Source organism: Pinus tabuliformis, chromosome J, assembly GCF_031772625.1.
Source record: "Pinus tabuliformis cultivar Carrire ecotype Pingquan chromosome J, CPIR1, whole genome shotgun sequence".
In the NCBI taxonomy this organism is placed as follows: Eukaryota; Viridiplantae; Streptophyta; class Pinopsida; order Pinales; family Pinaceae; genus Pinus; species Pinus tabuliformis.
This window is the reverse complement of record NC_142295.1, coordinates 1069636692-1069655226: the sequence shown is the minus strand read 5'-3', so window position 1 is coordinate 1069655226 and position 18535 is coordinate 1069636692. Positions and strand designations below refer to the sequence as shown.

The 18535-nt window shown below is 31.8% G+C and overlaps 1 protein-coding gene across 2 annotated transcripts in view; it reads right to left on the bottom strand.

Moving 5' to 3' along the window:
- Positions 1 to 647: 647 nt before the first annotated feature.
- Positions 648 to 18535, bottom strand: part of LOC149230650 (protein DETOXIFICATION 40-like) — a 186060-nt gene continuing 168172 nt past the window's right edge. For both annotated transcript variants that reach the window (XM_089379032.1, XM_089379031.1), the window contains exons 8-9: positions 961 to 1047; positions 648 to 888 (exon numbers count right to left, since the gene is read on the bottom strand). In XM_089379032.1, the coding sequence (XP_089235158.1) occupies positions 961 to 1047 (87 nt within the window). In that variant the 3' untranslated portion in view covers positions 648 to 888. The remainder of the gene's footprint in view (positions 889 to 960; positions 1048 to 18535) is intronic.

Here is an 18535-nt window from a genome sequence, read left to right as displayed (position 1 = left end):
TATTTATTTATTTATTATTATTATTGTGGATACAACCTTTCATATATTAGTGTTGATTCAAATAAAATGAAGATGTGTTTCTTTCCTTCAATCATGAGTAATTTGTAAGGATATAACCTCTTTTGAATATTTAGTTAGAGTTCTAATTCTCCTTACCAGAGTTAATTAAAGTAGTTATATTACCATATTTTATTTTTCTTTTGCTTCTCCTAATAGTTTGAAGAAGGTATTTTCTTCATTGTGTGCATGCTTGTGGATTTAAGTTGGAGCGAAGACCATGGGAACCGAGACAACCCACATGAATCATCTCTAAACAACTATCAAAACTAGGTTAGTCACTCATAATCAACTAACTAGTAAATACACTAAAATTGTTGTACACTAATTTAAGAAAATATTTACATTGTTACTCAAATTTTTACTATATTAATGACCCACCCCGCCCAGAGGATAGTTTTCATTTACTATAACTCATCATATTTATAAATTTCAATTAATTATTTTAAATAATCAAATTACTTTATAATTAAACATTTATAAACTTTAATTAATTATTTTAAATTATCAAATTACTCCACAATTAAACATTTATAAACTTTTAAAAAATAAATATATTTCTTGAAATCAAATATTAAAAAAATTAAATATCTAATAAAATGACTCATTATTTGATCTTATAAAAATACAAAATGCATTTAAAGACTTCGCATCTTCCATTAAATAGTACACTTCATTACATTAAAGAGTAGCCTTAAATTGTCTACTCTTCCACAAAAATATATATATATATATATAAATTATCTTCACCAATGAACTATATGCCCATTACAAAAATAGTACCATGACTTATCAATTCTTGCAGCATAGGAAGTAAATTCTTCGTCGAACCTGCATGGAATTGTCCAAATTAATAATTGATTTTAATAAATAAACCAACAAGATGACAGTTTGGATCATTACCTAATTTGTTGTTGTTTCATCTGGATTTTCATAAACAATTTGAGGCTTTGCTGTCCAAACAGATAAGCGTTTAGAAGCCCTTTCCACCTAACATCATCATATTTGAAGATACAATGTAATGTTAGATCAGGAGGGAAAAAATTATCTACTGAAATTAAATGTGGTTTATGAAATTTCAAAAATATGAATGTAGAAAATTTAATAGGGGTAAGATAATGTTTTTAAAATCAAATAAATTTTTAATAAATTTTTTGAGTGTGTCTTGATTTTTATGAGTTAATAAATTAGTAATGGTCGTGGAAATGAAGTCTTACAAAACCTAAAGTCTTGGGTTCAAATCTTGTGTTATCTCTGGATCTGGGTGAGAAGTTGGACATGATGAAGATACTTACAAAAAAAAATTTGATGACTCTATCTTTTCAAAATATTTTAAGTATTATTTAGAAATTAGACATAATGAAAATATAGTCCTATCAAACTTTTTTTTTTTTTTTTTTTTCAAAAGGTGGAAAAACCTATCAAACTCAGTTTGTCAAACCAACAGTGAGGACAGCCATCTCTGGCTGCTATCCGCGAATGTCAGTTGACACATCACTGTTATCAAGGAAAACCACGCCACCTGAAATAACCCGCTGGTGGTCCGTAAGGGAGCAGGCTTTCACTCCTGCCAGATGCCTCTGGGTCTTGGGCCGTTAACCTGTTTCCTTATGTCCGAGGAAGACGAGCTCTTAGCCAAGCAGAAGCAGTTTTAGGGCATACTCCAAGCCCATAGTCCTATCAAACTTACCAAAAAAAAAGTTTGATAATTCTATCTTTTCAAAATATTTTAAATTTTGTTAAATTTTTAACTGCAATATTAGATAAATCTGAATATGGAAAATCCTTTGATACTACACACAAAATTTAAACCATTATCTTTCTTACTAAAGCATATCCATTCCATCTTTTGTAATATATAAACCATGCAAATAAGAATTTTATAATGTTTTACATCATTATTATAAGAGTAAGGAATGTCATGTACATAATCATATGGTGTGATGGGAAAACAAGAGGAATTTCCCCTATGTATCTACATCCAAATATTATTGATATTTGTTTCAATGGGAAAGAAAGGGGTATAACCCTACAATTTATGATCATGAGATTTAATATTAACTTAGATGATATTTTAATACGGTTGACCAAAGCTTAATTGATTGGATTAGTTATCCATTTTTAACAGGGAGATCACATATTTCATATTGGATAGTTCATTTAGGCAGGTTAATAGTTAATTCATTTTCTGTCTAGAACATCATGAAAAGAGGGGGAGTGTTTTACAAAGAAATTGTTTTCAATCCATGAATATTATGGAAAGAAGGGGTGCTTTACAGGGAAATTGTTCCCAATCCTTAGGCCATTGGTATTTAAATGAATAAAGAGTCAAAAATATCTTAATGTGTTGGAATTTATACCAAAGGAATATTTCCAATTTGGAGGTCATATGTTCCAATTTAGTAAAGTCCCTTGGGGATACTAGTTACAAGGTTAGTAGTCAATTCACTTTCAAAGTAAAACGTTATTAACCTTCAAACCACAAATATCCTTTGGAATGATAAGAGGCCTTCAAGAACAAACATGACTCGTTCCTCAAGGACATAAAATATTACAAAATATTCCTTCTTGATTATAAGTTATAAAAAATGCCATACAGTTATTAATTTAAGGGAGAAATAAATATACAAATTAAATTTAAGAATAAGCTGAATATAATATTAAATATATAATATATTTTGCATTTAACACATTGGAAAATTAGAGATGTGTTTGGAAGAAATAGAATCTGCTAACACTATTTTAGCTAAATAATCACCGTCCTTCCTCTTTATGTGAAGAATGTTGTTCTTATAGTGAAGTGTCCTTGTAATATTGAAAATCAACTAACAATTATAAGTATTTCTATTCTAGCATAAGTATGTCACTTAACATTAATAAAGAAAATGTTATGATAATCAAATCCATAAAGATCATTTCCTTTAATTTTGTGTATGATAATAACAATTCAGATGAAGTCACTTTATACAAATATATCATATTCAACCTTTATCACAAACTTAAATAGAATCGTAGCATTGAAAATAAGATAATGGAGGTGGAAGCCAATTTCGTGTTGAAAATAACTGTAAATCAATAGATTTTTTGTTGTCAAAAAAAAAAAACTTCTATTTGAGACCCTATTGCTTCTGTTATCTTGGAAAATTGTAGGCATATTTGGAAGAAATAGGATGTGCGAACACTATTTTAGTTAGAGTAATCACCATCCTTCCTCTTTATGTGAACAGTGTTGTTCTCATGGTGAAGTGTTCTTGTAATCTCAAAAGAAACTAACAATTCTCAAGTACTTCTATCCTAACATAAGTATGGCACTAAACATTAATAAAAATAAAGGTTTTGATAATAAAATCCATAAAGATCACTTCCTTTAATTTTGTGTATGACAATAACAACTTATATGAAGTTGTACTTCATACAAATATATCATATTCAAACTTTATTACAAGCTTAACTAGAATCATAGCATTGAAAGAGGACTAATGGAAGTGGAAACCTATTTGTTGTTGAAAAAAACTATAAATCAATAGATTTTTGGTTGTGGAAAAAAAAGAAACTTCTATCTAAGACTCACGTCTTTGTTGTTATCTTGGAAAATTAGAGACATGTTTGGAAGAAATAGGATGTCCTAACACTATTTTAGCTAGAATAGTCACCATCCTTCCTCCTTATGTGAACAATCTTGTTCTAATGGAGAAGTGCCCTTGTAATCTCGAAAAGTAACTAACAAATTTCAACTATTTTTATTCTAGCATATGTATGCCACTAAAAGTTATTAAAATAAAGGTTATGATAATCAAATCCATAAATATCACTTCCTTTAAATTGTGTATGACAATAACAACTTAGATGAAGTTGGTTGATATAAATATATCATAGTCAACCTTTATCACAAGTTTAAGTAAAATTGTAGCATTGAAAAAGGGATTAATGGAGGTGGAAGCCTATTTGGTGTTGAAAACAACTATAAATCAATAGATTTTTTGTTGTGGAAAAAAAACAAACTTCTATTTGAGACCCCTATTGCTACTATTATCTTATATGGATGTGGCGTTTGGGTCTATAACATATTTAGATTGGGAAAATATAGAAACATTTTATAATTTATGATCTTAAATTTAAAAGAAAAATACCCTATCATAACCTCCTTATGGAAGGTTGTATCTCCTTCATTCAAAATATGGCTATTACTGTGTACTTAATGTACAATCTTAAGACAACTAACATGACAGACAAGAGGCTTCCAAAAATTTCTTTAGGCTCTAGTCAAAGTGACTTGTGACTTAATAGGGGTGTGTGACACACACATATTCAAACACAAAAACAAAAAAATATTGTCTAATTCATTGAATAATAGAGCAAGAAATCATTTTATGGAATAATAATACCATTAAAAATACTAACACATCTAAATTTAAAGAGAAATTGTTGTGTAATAAAGAAATAGAGGATAAGAGAAAAGCAAAATATTATAAAAAGTTCATTAATTCCAATTGATCAAATCAAAAGTATCTTCATGCTATATCTGGCTTTAAAACGAAGCAACATTATAAAAATAGGAACAAATTTTCATAACCTCCATAGTGAAAAATGGTGTTGGACAATTTCCAAATTGCAATGGGATGAAAGAATTTGTCATCTTAATGAAGCTTTGCAAAGAACTTTCTCATAGAATGTTTTGTCAATGCTCACATTGGATTTCAATTTCAAATTGTTAGTAATAATACCAACCTTCCTAACCTATTAAATCATTAGAGATATGCAAATTTAGGAAAAATTTTCTCCAATCTTTTTTATTGTAGAAATAAAATTCTAAAGAAAACCAATTAATTATAATCATTTTATTTAAGGTCCATTAAAATAAATTGATAAAGTTAGCAAAAGTATCCACAAAAATGTAATTTTATTGATTAGATAGAAAAAATTACATAAGGGGTGAAAGGCATAACATATATATATAACATTTCGAGCCTCATCTCAACATGTAATGTGTCCTTGATTAACAATTCAAGGATGATCACTCTGAAAAGGCTATTCCAAGGCCTATCTATCTTATAGGGATTACAACACTTCTAGAATTAACTTTATTATTCTAGAAAAAATACATTCTAGAATAAATTTATTGATCTAGGAAAACTATCTAACTAAATAACTTTTAGGATTATGAGGTCAACATTCCCCAGTTTAATCCTAAAGTTTATTTACAAATGCCAAGTTCTTCTCTAAACTTCATGAATTCTATTTTTCCTAATGGCTTACTAAAAATGACTTAAGTTTGATCTTCAGTTTGAAAATATCCTGACTTGATGATGCTATTGTTGATGAGTGTTCTTATGAAGTGATACTTGGTGTTGATATGCTTGGTATAATTATGAAATATTTGATTCTTGGAAATTTTTATTGTTCATTAATTATCAATGAATAATGAAATTAGTGTTTTCTAAAGAGCACCAAGAATTTGTGAAATTGTACATAGCTAGACAATTACACAAGCTTCTTCCCATGATGAAACGTATTTTGCCTCTGTTGAAGAATTTTCCATTGTTCCTTGCTTCTTACAACTACAAGAAATCATTGTTGAACCTATGTTCATTAAATAGCTTGATGTTGATGTTTTTACATCAATATCACTTGCAAAATCTGTATTTGAATATGCAAAAAGTGTAAAGTTATTGTTCTTCTAATAGAGAAGCCCAAAATATTATTTTCTTTTAAGTACTAAGGACCCTTTTTTTCCATTTCGGTGACTTTCTCTCAATTATTGCACGAGTCTAGAAACAATGCTAACATGATATGACAAAGTTGGTTGTGTAGTTTTCAAGGAAATGAGATAGCCAATCAATTATCTATAACTTTTACTATTTACCAATTCTTCCATTTGAGATTTTGAAAGTTTGAGGTTTTGCTCCATAGGAGTAAGAGAGGGTTTATAGTCTTCCATGCCAAACTTCTTCAACAATTCTATATCGTACTTGGTTTGAATAAGAAATATTTGACATTGTTGTGAAAATTCTACTCCAAGATAGAACCAAAGTGGCCCTAACTCTATCATTTTGAATCCATTTTGAACTTCATGTTTTACTTGCTTGATGTGATATCCACGATTTCTTTTAATAATTAATTCATCAACATAAAGAGCAATGATAACCAAAATTTGGTCCTTCATCTTGAAATACTGAGGGTATTTTCACACTCACTACAATAAAAAAAGCATGCTTGAGTTATTCATCCATTTTGGCATACCAAAATATGGATGCATGTTTCAAGCCATATAAAGCTTTGATGAGTTTACAAATGTTATGCTCTTGCCCTTCAACTTCAAATCCAAAGGGTTGACTCATATATACTTCTTCTTTCGAACCAATATTAAGAAAGGAAATTTTTACATCCATTTCATGGAGTTCCCAACCATATTATCCAACTAAATTTATCACCATCTTTTCTATGTTCCACTTTGTTTTTGGGGAAAATGTTTCTACATAGTCAAACCCTCCTTTTTGTTAAAATAATTTAGCCACAAGTCTTTCTTTTTACTTATCTATTTCACCATTTTATTTAAACTTAATTCGATAAACCCATTTAGAGCATATAGGTTTAACATTTGTTGGACAATCAACAAGTTTCGACATCCCATTTGCAATTACCAAATAATATTCATCCACCATATGGCTTGCTGCCATTCCTTATGCTCTGTTGCTTTAAAAAAAATGTTTGTTCAATGGAATCATTAATGGCTAAGGAAAAACTTAATTGAGTTGAACTTCTAGTCCCTCTTTTGTTTTGTTCATCCTCATGAACATATTTTAGTAATTGTGTGAACCATTTTGGTCTGAAATGTTTCCCCTATTGTGAATTTATTGCAGTAGATTTTTAGTATGTTGAAGAATATCTTATAAATACGAGTTATCTAACTCATGAATAACACTGGGGCTAATTCTTTCTCAATCCAATCTTATTTTCCTTGAGGAATTTATTTTTCTACCTTGTTCTCTACATGAATAAGAAAATTATCAAACTCATAATTTTTTTACTTTCTATTTCATCAAAGGAAACATCCTGAATAATAGTAAATTTCCCATTAAATAAAAACCTATCCTTTATTCATATGAATAACTAAGAAGAATTCATTTCATGTTGCAATTTTCTATCTTAGTTCATTTTTCCTTACCAAATAAGGCATAACAAGTGGGGCAAAAAAAGGATGATTTATTGAAGGATTAGTAACATACAAAGTTTCATATGAAATAATTCCATCTAACGCTAAGGTGGGAAATTGGTTGCTTAGAAACTATTGTATGAATTGTTTTTGCTGAATATTTTTTGTTTAACCTCTTAAAATGTAACATATATTTGGCCATTATCATTAGACATTTATTCATTCTTTCTATGTATCCATTCTATTAATGGAGTATAAGAATTGGCCAACTACTTTTCTATTCCTTCTCTCATACAATGCTCATTAAATTCATTTGAACTGAATTCTCCCAATTAACTATTCTCAAAGTAGGCAATATTTTCTTTAGTGGCATTTTCAACTAATCATTTAAATTGAATGAATTTGTAAAAGGATTATGACTTCTCCTTTAGAAAACATACCCAATCCATCCTTGTTAAATCATATATGAAAAGAGTAAATTATTTTCATCTACCAAGAGAGGATTCCATAGAGCCACAATTGTCACTATGGATTAGTTGCAAGCATCTATTGGCTCACCATGTAATTGTAGAGAAAGGGTCCCACTTCCAATAATACAAGCTTCACACATAACAATTTCTTTTTTTAAATGGGGAATCCATTAACCATCTAATTTGTTTTAATATTACTAAGGCTATTAAAATTCAAGTGGAAAAATCTATAATTCCATAATGTTAGAGAGCTAGGAGATAAATCCACTAAATGTTATTGAATCTTGTTTGTAAGAAATTAATTTTCCTTGCAACCTTAGAATTTTCCCATGTTCATATCCCTTCATTATTGTTTTGAAACTATGTTTAACTAAATTGGTTCTAATCCATCCAACTTCCATTATGATATGAAGACCTCCTTTTCTAATGAGCACCAAGTATAAAACATTTCTTAGAAATTTGTTGTTGGCCATTGAATATCCACATTTATTCTCTTGAGTTGTTGTGAATACATAATCATCTTCCTCATTTTTTTCATACTAAGCCGATGTTGAAGAATTATACTTGAAACTTTGTTTGACATTTTTTTTATTCTTCAACAATTTATCATTTACTACTCTACAACCTTCTACCACATGTCCAATGGGAAGACATCTTTTTCATTTAGGTTGAGTCATTTCATCACCTTTGGAAAATTATCTTGGCATCTCCTAAAGTATTATTTATTTTGATCATTTCTTCCTCTTCCTTGGCTTCTTCCACAACCTTGAGCAAAGTCTTGATGGCTTCAAGTTCCTCTATATTGTCACTAGATGAACCTCTTCATTTTGTATTGAATGAACTTCTTCCTCTAGTACTTTCATCAGAAGTACCTCTTTCACTTCTATTTTCATTATATGAACCTCTCCATCTTGAGATTTATTCTTTCCTTGACTTTGTAGAGAATGTTTTCCCCCGAGTTATTCTTTTTACCAAATTTTTTATCATGTTGGGCCAACAACTCACCAAGAGATTAAAAAGTTTGATTCTCCAATTTATCAATAATTTGAAATGTTTCTAGAAAATATTTATAATAGGGTGGAAATCCATTCATCAAGATGGCAGTCATAAAATTTTCTTCCACATTTTAAAACCACATTTTAGGGATCCTTGTCAAATATTTTTCAAATGAGAAATTTACTCCAAAACATCCCCCCCCACTTCAACCATATTTTGATTAAGAAATTTAGTGTGAAACTCAACCATTGTTTTTTCAGATTGAGTATCAAACATATTTTTAAAAGTTGTCCATGTAGTCCAAGTAGTAGATACATTTTCAATATGCATATACAACTCATCAGTGACTAAAGATCTCTAAAGTGCAAGTGCCTTTCATCTCTAGCTTAGAATTTCGCAAGTTGTCTAACATCAATGAGATTAATTGGGGCTTTGTGTCCATTACATATATATTTCCTCATATCATCAAAGAAAAATGTACTTTGCCTATGTCAACACCAAGTCTTGTAGTTCTTGGCTCCTTTCAATTTTCTATTTCTGCAAAGAAATTACTAGTTTTGACATCATGAATTGTTTATCGAATGCCCATGATCAAGAATTTGAAGAAAAAATGCACAAGAGACACTGTACACACTACAAATGAGTGTTATAGTGTATTTTCCTTAACCCTATGATATCCTAAGAAAAAATAAACGTTGATAAAGTTTTTTACTCAACTCTTATTAATGTTTTTAATTATAAACTACAGTTTTATTTCATCAAACTTTCAAATTTTGACACAATATTGTCATGCCCCCTTTGAAGTGATCTTGTTCACTACTTCAATTACAATAAACCAATGTGCCCCCTTTGAAACTAGTAAAATATTTGAATTAAAACATCAACCTTATTGCTTATCATTTCAATGACATTAAACTAAGATTTCAAATTAATCTCAATCTTCACCCTTATAGCTCCAATTACATACAAAAGTTTGTTTCATCAACTTTACAAAAACCCATATATATCCCAAACTAAAAATATGCATTTCACCCTTATACCTCCCACTTTATATAATTTTCCATGTTTTTCTATATAATAAGCAATATTGATAATATTTTAAAAATTATTTTACCATGTGGTACCATGTCACATGTCAATTCATTTCACTTTTGTAAAAAACAAATGATTTTATATTTCTTATCCCATGAATATTTTGTATGAAAGTGAATTTTTTTTTAACTTGTAGTTGCTATAAAAATCCTCAAACAAATAGACAACCCCTCACATTAATCAAATTCCTTATTAGCATGAACACTAGTTTGAATAAATTATGGTTCATTATGCATCCTAATTTGATGTAAATAAATTTCGACACCATCAGCCACCACTCTTTGTGCTTTCCTCGATGGTCCTTTACATGATCACTTGGACATTCATAACCCTGGTCATATATTGTATTATCAATTCACCGAGGTAACACTAGTTGAGGTTATATTTCTATGCATCCAACTATGGATCCCACCATGCCTTTGATGCACTCTATGATAATGTGACTAATTCCTACACGCTTCTGAAAATATTGTTGGATGTGAAGCCTAATTATCTTCCTGATTCAGAGGTCTTGCTTCAGTCATGTTTGGATCCCAATCCCTGACAAGGGGTGTGGGGGGCTCCCCCCCCCGCTATTGTTGCCTAGTGTGGGGGCGGTTTTCCTTGTAAAATATTGTTATTTCGTAGTCAATATAGGGCATTCGTTAGGAGGATGATCTGATGGTAGAAGTTATGTTTAATTTAAGTTTTTTTCGCCTAGAAGGCAACCCCTCAGTTTATATGAGGGAATTTTATTGTGGATGTGTATTATTATTCTGAGTGAGAAAGGGAGAGGATATTATCTGAGAGCGAAGAGGAAATTACAGTGGATCTACTATAGGTTATATCTCTTCATTTTGTCAGATAATATAAAAGGAAGGACTAGTTTTTTTCTCTCTAAACGTGGCACAAATTGGGTGAACTAGGTATATTTGTGTCTCTCTTGTTTCATGGGTTTATATATTTGTGTTTCCGCAATGTTTTGTGTATTTCATTGCTCCATTAATTAATTTCAAACAAAGATAGATAATGTCCTAAACCAAGACTCATTGTCCTATGAATATTCCATCAACATTAACTTATATAGGTTTAACATATCATTAAGTGCAACACCAGAAGAGGCCAAAGTCTCTCCTAATTTAACTAAACCAAAGTGCTTTAACATAAATATAATAACCCTCATTTTTTATGTGGAACAATAACAATTGAATCATATCTAGTGGATAAAGGAAATGAGAGGGAAAATGAAGTTCATGAGGGAGCCTCAGATACCCTGTGCATTTGTGTATGCCAACATTGAAGGGTGGAAAAATGTCTCTTCTTTGCATGGTGCAAGTTTCTTCTCTTCAATGGCATTTTCCTCTTCATGTGGATGAGCATATTTATTCCTTTGCTAAATCTTTGTGTGCTAGCAAATATGAAATTTATCTACTAAAATATAAAAACGAAGTCAACATACAGAGGTTAGGGATTGGTACAAACATGATATGATCCAAATTTGGAGGGCATGAATGCAGGGAATATGCTCTCAAATATGGATTGCAATAATTGAAAAATATGACTCTTGGAAGGATGATAATTTCTAGATTTATAAAGCTCTAGAAAATTCTTACAATATAAATCCCTCCCTATTTTTCCTCAATAAAAAATAGATTTGAGATCTACAAATTATTGTTCATATGTCCAAGAAAAAACTTAAAAGGAATGAATATTTTGAAAAAGTTCCAAATCTAAATTATTTTGTGAGAAATATAAATTTAGAATTTTAAACAATAAAGTACCTCACAAACCAAAACTCCTTAGTTGACGAAGAAACTAGGTTGAAGCATTGGAATCTTCCTCTTCATTGATCCATTACGGTTTTATTATAATGATACCATGAAACTCTCATTATAGCAAACTTTGTTTATACCAAATTTATCAAAAGCATCCGCAAACAAACAATTTTTTGATTAGAGAAAAAACATTACATGATGGGTGAGAAGCCTAGCATATATATGACATTTCTAGCCTCATGTCAATGTCCCATGTGTCCTTAATGAACAACACAAGGATGATCACCATGACAAGTTTGTGACAAATCCTATCTACCTTATGGGGAATGCAAAACTTATTAAATTAACTTTATTATTCCAGAAAATTAACATTCTATAATAACTTTATTAATCTAGGAAAGCTCTCTTACTAAATAAACTTTAGGATAATGATGTTAATATAAAGTTGGTTTGTTAGGATGGTAATCATCATCACCATTTTCAACTAAATTAATATATATATATATATATATATATATATATATATATATAGATATATATATATATATATATATATATATTATTAATTTTTTTAATTTAATAATTAGTATTACATATCAAGAAAATTATAATGCATTAAAACATTAAAACTAGACACCACACACACAGAAAGATTAAATAAGAATAATAAATTAATATATTAAATAAATAATAAGATATTCATTAAATGAGAAAGAGGATAAAGTGATGATTCTTAAGCCAGACCACACTATAAAATTGTTTACTAGTTAAAACTTAATAAATAAGATATTCTTGTCAAATCTTGCTAATACAATTGGATTTCAAGGGTTTCACTTTTTAAGGGAGTTGGAATTATCGCTTTAGAATTGAATAATGTCTAGGTTATGTTCGAAGAAATTGTAATCTGATGTAAAAACATTTATCCCATATTCATCATGGAGTAAAATATCCTTGTAATTATTTATTATATAAAGAGGTGAAATTACATTAATCCCACATGTATTATTGGGATTTAATTCCTCCATATATCTTGGCATCCTTTCCTTTGCATTAGCTTTCATTATTGTTTGGTTCAGAGGATTTCTATCATATGATAGCCACACCTCGTGTACACCAGAAATATAGGAGTTCTTCGTCCGAGTTCTTCCAAATTATTAACATGCGGGTTAAACTCGCATTGGTTGATGTGGGATGCCTTAATGCCTTCCTTCCAATGGATATTTTCCCATCAAATCTAACTCGTTTCTCTAGGAATAAGGTCTATAGTCCTTTTTCTAGTACCTTAGGGTTTGCAGTCATCAGTTGCAAACGCCTTCGCTATCAACAGTGAGAATACATTATTGTATCCTGATTGATAGATTCTTTCAAGTGTTCAACTTCAACACATTTATTCTCACTTGTTCTATTATACTGGGGTACCTTAACACTCATTATCATTATTGGTGAGTTGTCTCATGTTTATTAACCATATACATTAATGACTGGTAATCAAATTATTTCTCACATGGTCGTCTTCAGAGCATTTATTCCCATAGTGTAGAAATGCACCATCTGTGAACGATGAAGACCTTGGGTTTTGTCAGCATCTTGGTTCACTTGACAACTCCTTTAGTTTTCTTCCAATGACACCTCCCACCTTTACGTGTTGTAGTCCTTCACAGCAGCATCTTATATGTTGGCACCCGAGTTTTTGCAGTACCATATTCCACCTATATGACTCTGTACTTTTATGAGGATCAATTATGCAACATCATTGTTCAAAGATTCGTCTAGCATCATTGTTTAGATATTATTTTATATATGATATTGATACATAACACCATTGTGTTCCTTCGTGGATATGATCTGATGACCCATTACGTATTCTTTAACGCTTTCTGTACACTTATGTATACATTCTGGATTTGCTTTATACTTGATCGACAAATATGATTTATTACTTCTAAGCATGGGTATGCTCGCCTCAAACATGATTTTTCTTTTTGAATCCTTCCACATGTATTCGATGAGATGGAATTTGGTGATCTCCTCCTTGGTTTTCATATGACTCTTCTCTCTATACTTAATATATTTCAGTCATCGTGTACCTCTTCTAACCTCATATATTAGGGGGCATACGTTATAGCATCATTCAAAGCTCTTGTAGACCTGATACTCTTTTATGGCCCTAGAGAGTCCCTTTTCCCATACAAACTTGATCCTATATTAAAAAACAATATTTCAAAATCCATACATGACCCTTCCCACACTAAATCGCATACATACGCGGATCCTATAACACTGCACCTGTGTATACCTTTTAAAATGTGAAAAATAAAATAAAAGAGCCCACCTACAGGATCCCATGGCCTAACTGTAATAACCAATTTCAGGTGGTATATATACACCCCTTGGGTAGGCCTAATTCATACAAGAAAAAGGATATCAACATTATACCCATTTTTCTCCTAGATCAAATATGTTTTTCTCATGCCTCCTACACTCCTAGTCTCTAGGAAACCCTGGTTTCCTTTGCAGAGATGCTCATCATCCTTATATAGCATAATCTTGTGCTTGTTAGAGAGGTTATCTTCATGGCTAAGGTTGGATAGATCTAGAGGAAGGCTTCATCAATGCCTTTGGCCTAGATAAATTTGCACCTTTCCTATACCTATTTTTGTTAATAAATAAATAAGCTCATGTCTTGTTCCTGATATGTTGTTGTCTCATGAATAATAGTTTATATGCTTATATATGATGATTTAACATATCTTTTATGTATGCACATTGAATTAACTATTATGTATATGCTTCTATGAATTGACTTGCAGGTTTGCTTGTTTCATAGGAAGCGAAGAGTTTGGACCCTATGGGAACATCATCAAATGTAGGTCCTCCAGGTATGTTTCGAAATCCATGTTTGGTAATTCATTTGTTTGGCTTCTTTGTCTAACTATTCTTTGTTAATTATCTTGTTCTTCTTTGTTGAGGCTTTCAACCCTTTCCTTAGGGAATTTTTCCTACCAACAGGTTGTCCAAATCAATATTCCTTTATAAACATTAAAAATCATTTTCGAGTCCACCATCTTCTTCTTCTTGTCAAGAGATTTCCAATGACATAAATTTGTCTCATTTTGAGCTCTGAGCACAAAGTTATGCCCACTAGAGAATTGTCCCCAAGTGCCACATCATCATTCCTACCATGCCATTTGGCAGACACATGGTAGTCCTTTTTCCCATATGTTTCCATTTTATATACCATGTCAACTACTGCATCGAATTACCCAATCTACTAGTTATCATACCAACCATGTAGCCACTTGGCGAACGCACCACTTGGGTAATCTTCTTATTTTCCTTCTTGATCGATCTTAGTATATTCTGTTTGCATGGCTTTTTTAGCTCCCTTTCACATGCTCTCTTTAGGATAACCCTTTCTTTACTCTTGTATTCTCTTGTCATTATCCTCGGGGTTCATTTCATGAATGAATTCACTTCTACTACCTCAAAATTCATTTCTAGTAATGAATTTTTTTAATATCAATATCTTAAGGGAAACCTACATAGTTTTTCTACTTCACAATTTCATTCACATGTCAGTTATAAGGAGTATCAATTAAAATATACGCCACAACATTTCTAAATTGTTAGCAAATTCATTTTACTCATTCATTCATTTTCAATATATTTTAGCAATCTATCAAGCATTAATAAGCTCAAGTTATCCTCTAATTCGATTTATATTCTAGTCAAGTCTACTTGGACTAATTCCTAAATATTCAATCCATATCCTATTATGCAACTTTTCTTTTACTTAGCAAGGGAACTTGGAAAATTCATTCAAAACTTAACATATCTATCCAATGCAAAAAAATAATAATTAAAGTGTCCTTAATCAATCCACCCACTAGCATATGTGTACATATAGATTGTCTCAATTTATATAGACATAATTAATTATAATCATGTCTACAACTCTACCATGGGCCTTCCTTTAACCTTATAATAATCTTAGATATATTTTGTCAGGGATAAAAAACAATAAGTAATAAAATCAAAATGAACGTGAAAATAAAATATCAAATGAAATAATATAAATAAGACACCAACACATATGGTTCACCAATTTGGGCTACATACATAGTGAAATAGTTAGTAATTTATTTTATTCCATTTAGAAAAATAAATTGATTATAAATTACAATGCATCAGTTGCAACCTCCTCTTTTCTCTCACATAGTCTCCTCTCTCTCAATTGTAATATTATAACAATAATATACATCCACAATAGAATTCTTTCATTTAAAAAAAACGACTTCCTTCTAGGAAAAAACCTTAAGATAGTATCTATTATATATTATGTCTAATGATGAATGGTCTATATTGACTATGGAGGTGGGATTTTTGTTTCCACCACCATCCTCGATCCTGCTCCTATTCCTACTTCACTGATCTGGGTTTGTCTGCAAATCCACTCTCAGACGCTGCATGACCAGATCAAGTCAGATCGCTGTCCTAGCTGCTTTCTGCGATGTCCAGGAATTTAAAAGGCTATTTTTAATTCTTCCGCACGACTTTTTCATTCTTTCATAGGTTTTTCTGTGTAAGGCTCGTTAGCTCGATAGGGTTTTTTCTGTGTAAGGCTTGTTAGGGAGGATTCCAGGTTAGTAGGGTCTTTTTGGAGGGTCAGAAGAGGTCGGAGGATGTGCGCTAGACCCAGATCGACCGCCTTCTCCAATAACTGTCCTCCTGCGGTTAGGGTTTATCTTTGCCATTGTCTGCATTGACTGCTACTTAGAATTTCTTCTTGTTGTAGGGTTTGTCTGCAGATCTAGATCAAGTCAGACGTCGTGTGTTTGCAAGGCTTTTTCATTCTTCCCTAGGGGCATACATAAGCTTGGGAATCATTGATCAACCTTAATCCAGATGGCTCCCAGCTTCGCGAAGATAGTTGTTGGCTTAGTTCCATCTACCTCTAGGGGGCAAGCTTCTGCCCATATCGTTAGTGAAGCCCCGACTCCCATTGTCTAGGTGGTCCAAGCCTCACTCGATGAGGCTTTGAAGTTTTCTGAAAGTGCCCTAATCTGTCGGTTCAATGGTTTTTGGCCATGGCTGACAACTCTCCGACAACTCTCCACAGTTGGATCTCGGAGGTATGGAAGTCTGTCATTTCTGATGAAATTAATATCTACCCCTGTGCTAGGGGTTTCTTTATATTAGATTTTGAAAACCTTGAAAGTAGACAATGTATTCTAGATTCCGGCCCTTGGTTTTGGGTAAACTCAGGCCTATTCATGAAGCCATGGAACCCATCATTCGATCCCTCAACAACAGTCATAACCTCAGCACCAGCTTGGGTGAGATTGCCAAACCTACCCTTGCATCTCTGGAATTTCTCCTCGCTAAAGCCCATTGGAAATGTAATTGGGAAATTTTACTGTACATTCCCAGAAACAAAGGAATATGCCAGAACCACCTATGCACACATCTGTGTGGAAATGGACTTCAGCACCAAATTCCTAAATGTAATAAACCTAACAAGTAAAGACTATGTGTGGAACCAGAAACTCGATTATGAAAGTGTCCCCTTCAGATGTTGATCCTACTTTGAGACAGGCCATCTAGCCAAAAATTGCCCAAAAGCCTCCCAAAAAAATTATGCTAGAAAGAATCACCATAGATCTACATGGTGGGAAGGAGCACAAAAAGAGCATTACACTATCATCAAGGAAGAATACTCTCCAGAAAACTCTGAATCGCAAGAAATCAAGCAAGAAAGAAAAAACTCTCAAGACAAGCAAGGGGAAAGCCCCACTTAACAACAAAAAAGTGAACTCGACAACCCCTCAATCATCAACAGTTATGAGGATTCGAATGCCGCACAAAATAAATCTTCATTTAACAGCAATGCATATCTCCCAGACCAAAATTCTTTTCCGACTATCCTCAAAAGGATGAACACAAAAGATCATGAAGCTAAGACACCAATGTCCCAAGAACTAGAAGAGATGAAGGAGATGCAAGATAAAGGAAGTTGGAAGACCATAGAGAAAAAAAAGAAAGCTACAGCACCAATCTCACCAAGAAAGGCGAGAATCCAGACAATTAAGAACTAAGAAAATTGTAGGTCCGATAGACCAATTTGGTCTCAATGGACATTAACCACCACCACCATCATCATAATAAAAAAATACAATATTTTACAAGGCATTTTTTCCAAAAAAATCTCTTTATGGGCACTCATCAAACTCTTGCTAGGGGGGCTCCAAAGAATGGTTCCCACCGCCCCCCCTCCCCAACGACTCTAGAGCCCCTAGTGACATTAGTATGGGGAAAATACTTCCCCACGCCCTCATTAGGAATTAGGGTCCAAATGTGGAAAAAAAAAATACCTCTAAATTATGAAGATAGTTAAACTCCATAACCAATAACCTCCCACTTTGAGACTGGTTATTGTAACTCCACAGTTACTATAGCTACTACATCATGCTTCAACTTGGACCTACCTAGCTTCTCATCTTCATAATCATGCGTGAATATCAACTATAACTAACCAAAAACTCAATTTCTCCTTGATTATTATGTTCGTTAACATGTACGTAGGATTTTGACTAGTATGTATCATTTCCAATTTCATTTGTCCCTCTTGCAAAATTGATCATATGAAATGGTACCTTAGTTTCATATGCTTTTTCTTAGAATGAAAGGTTGATTACTTTGAAAGATGAATTTCACTCTTTATATCACTATAAAAATTATTATTCTCTTTCTTCATTTCCAATTCCTCCATGAACCTCTATAACCAAATTATCTTTTTACTACCCTTTATAGCATCAACATATTGTAATTTTATTGTTGAAAGTGCAATAAATGGTTTAAATTTAGAAATATAGCTTAATGTGTTTCCACCAATAGTAAAAGTATATCCTATGGTTCTCCTCATGCTATTTATATCACCTTTCATATCTGAGCCAACACTTCCCAGTAGAATAATGTTTTAACCTCCAAACCATAATTCTTGAGTAATAGTTCCT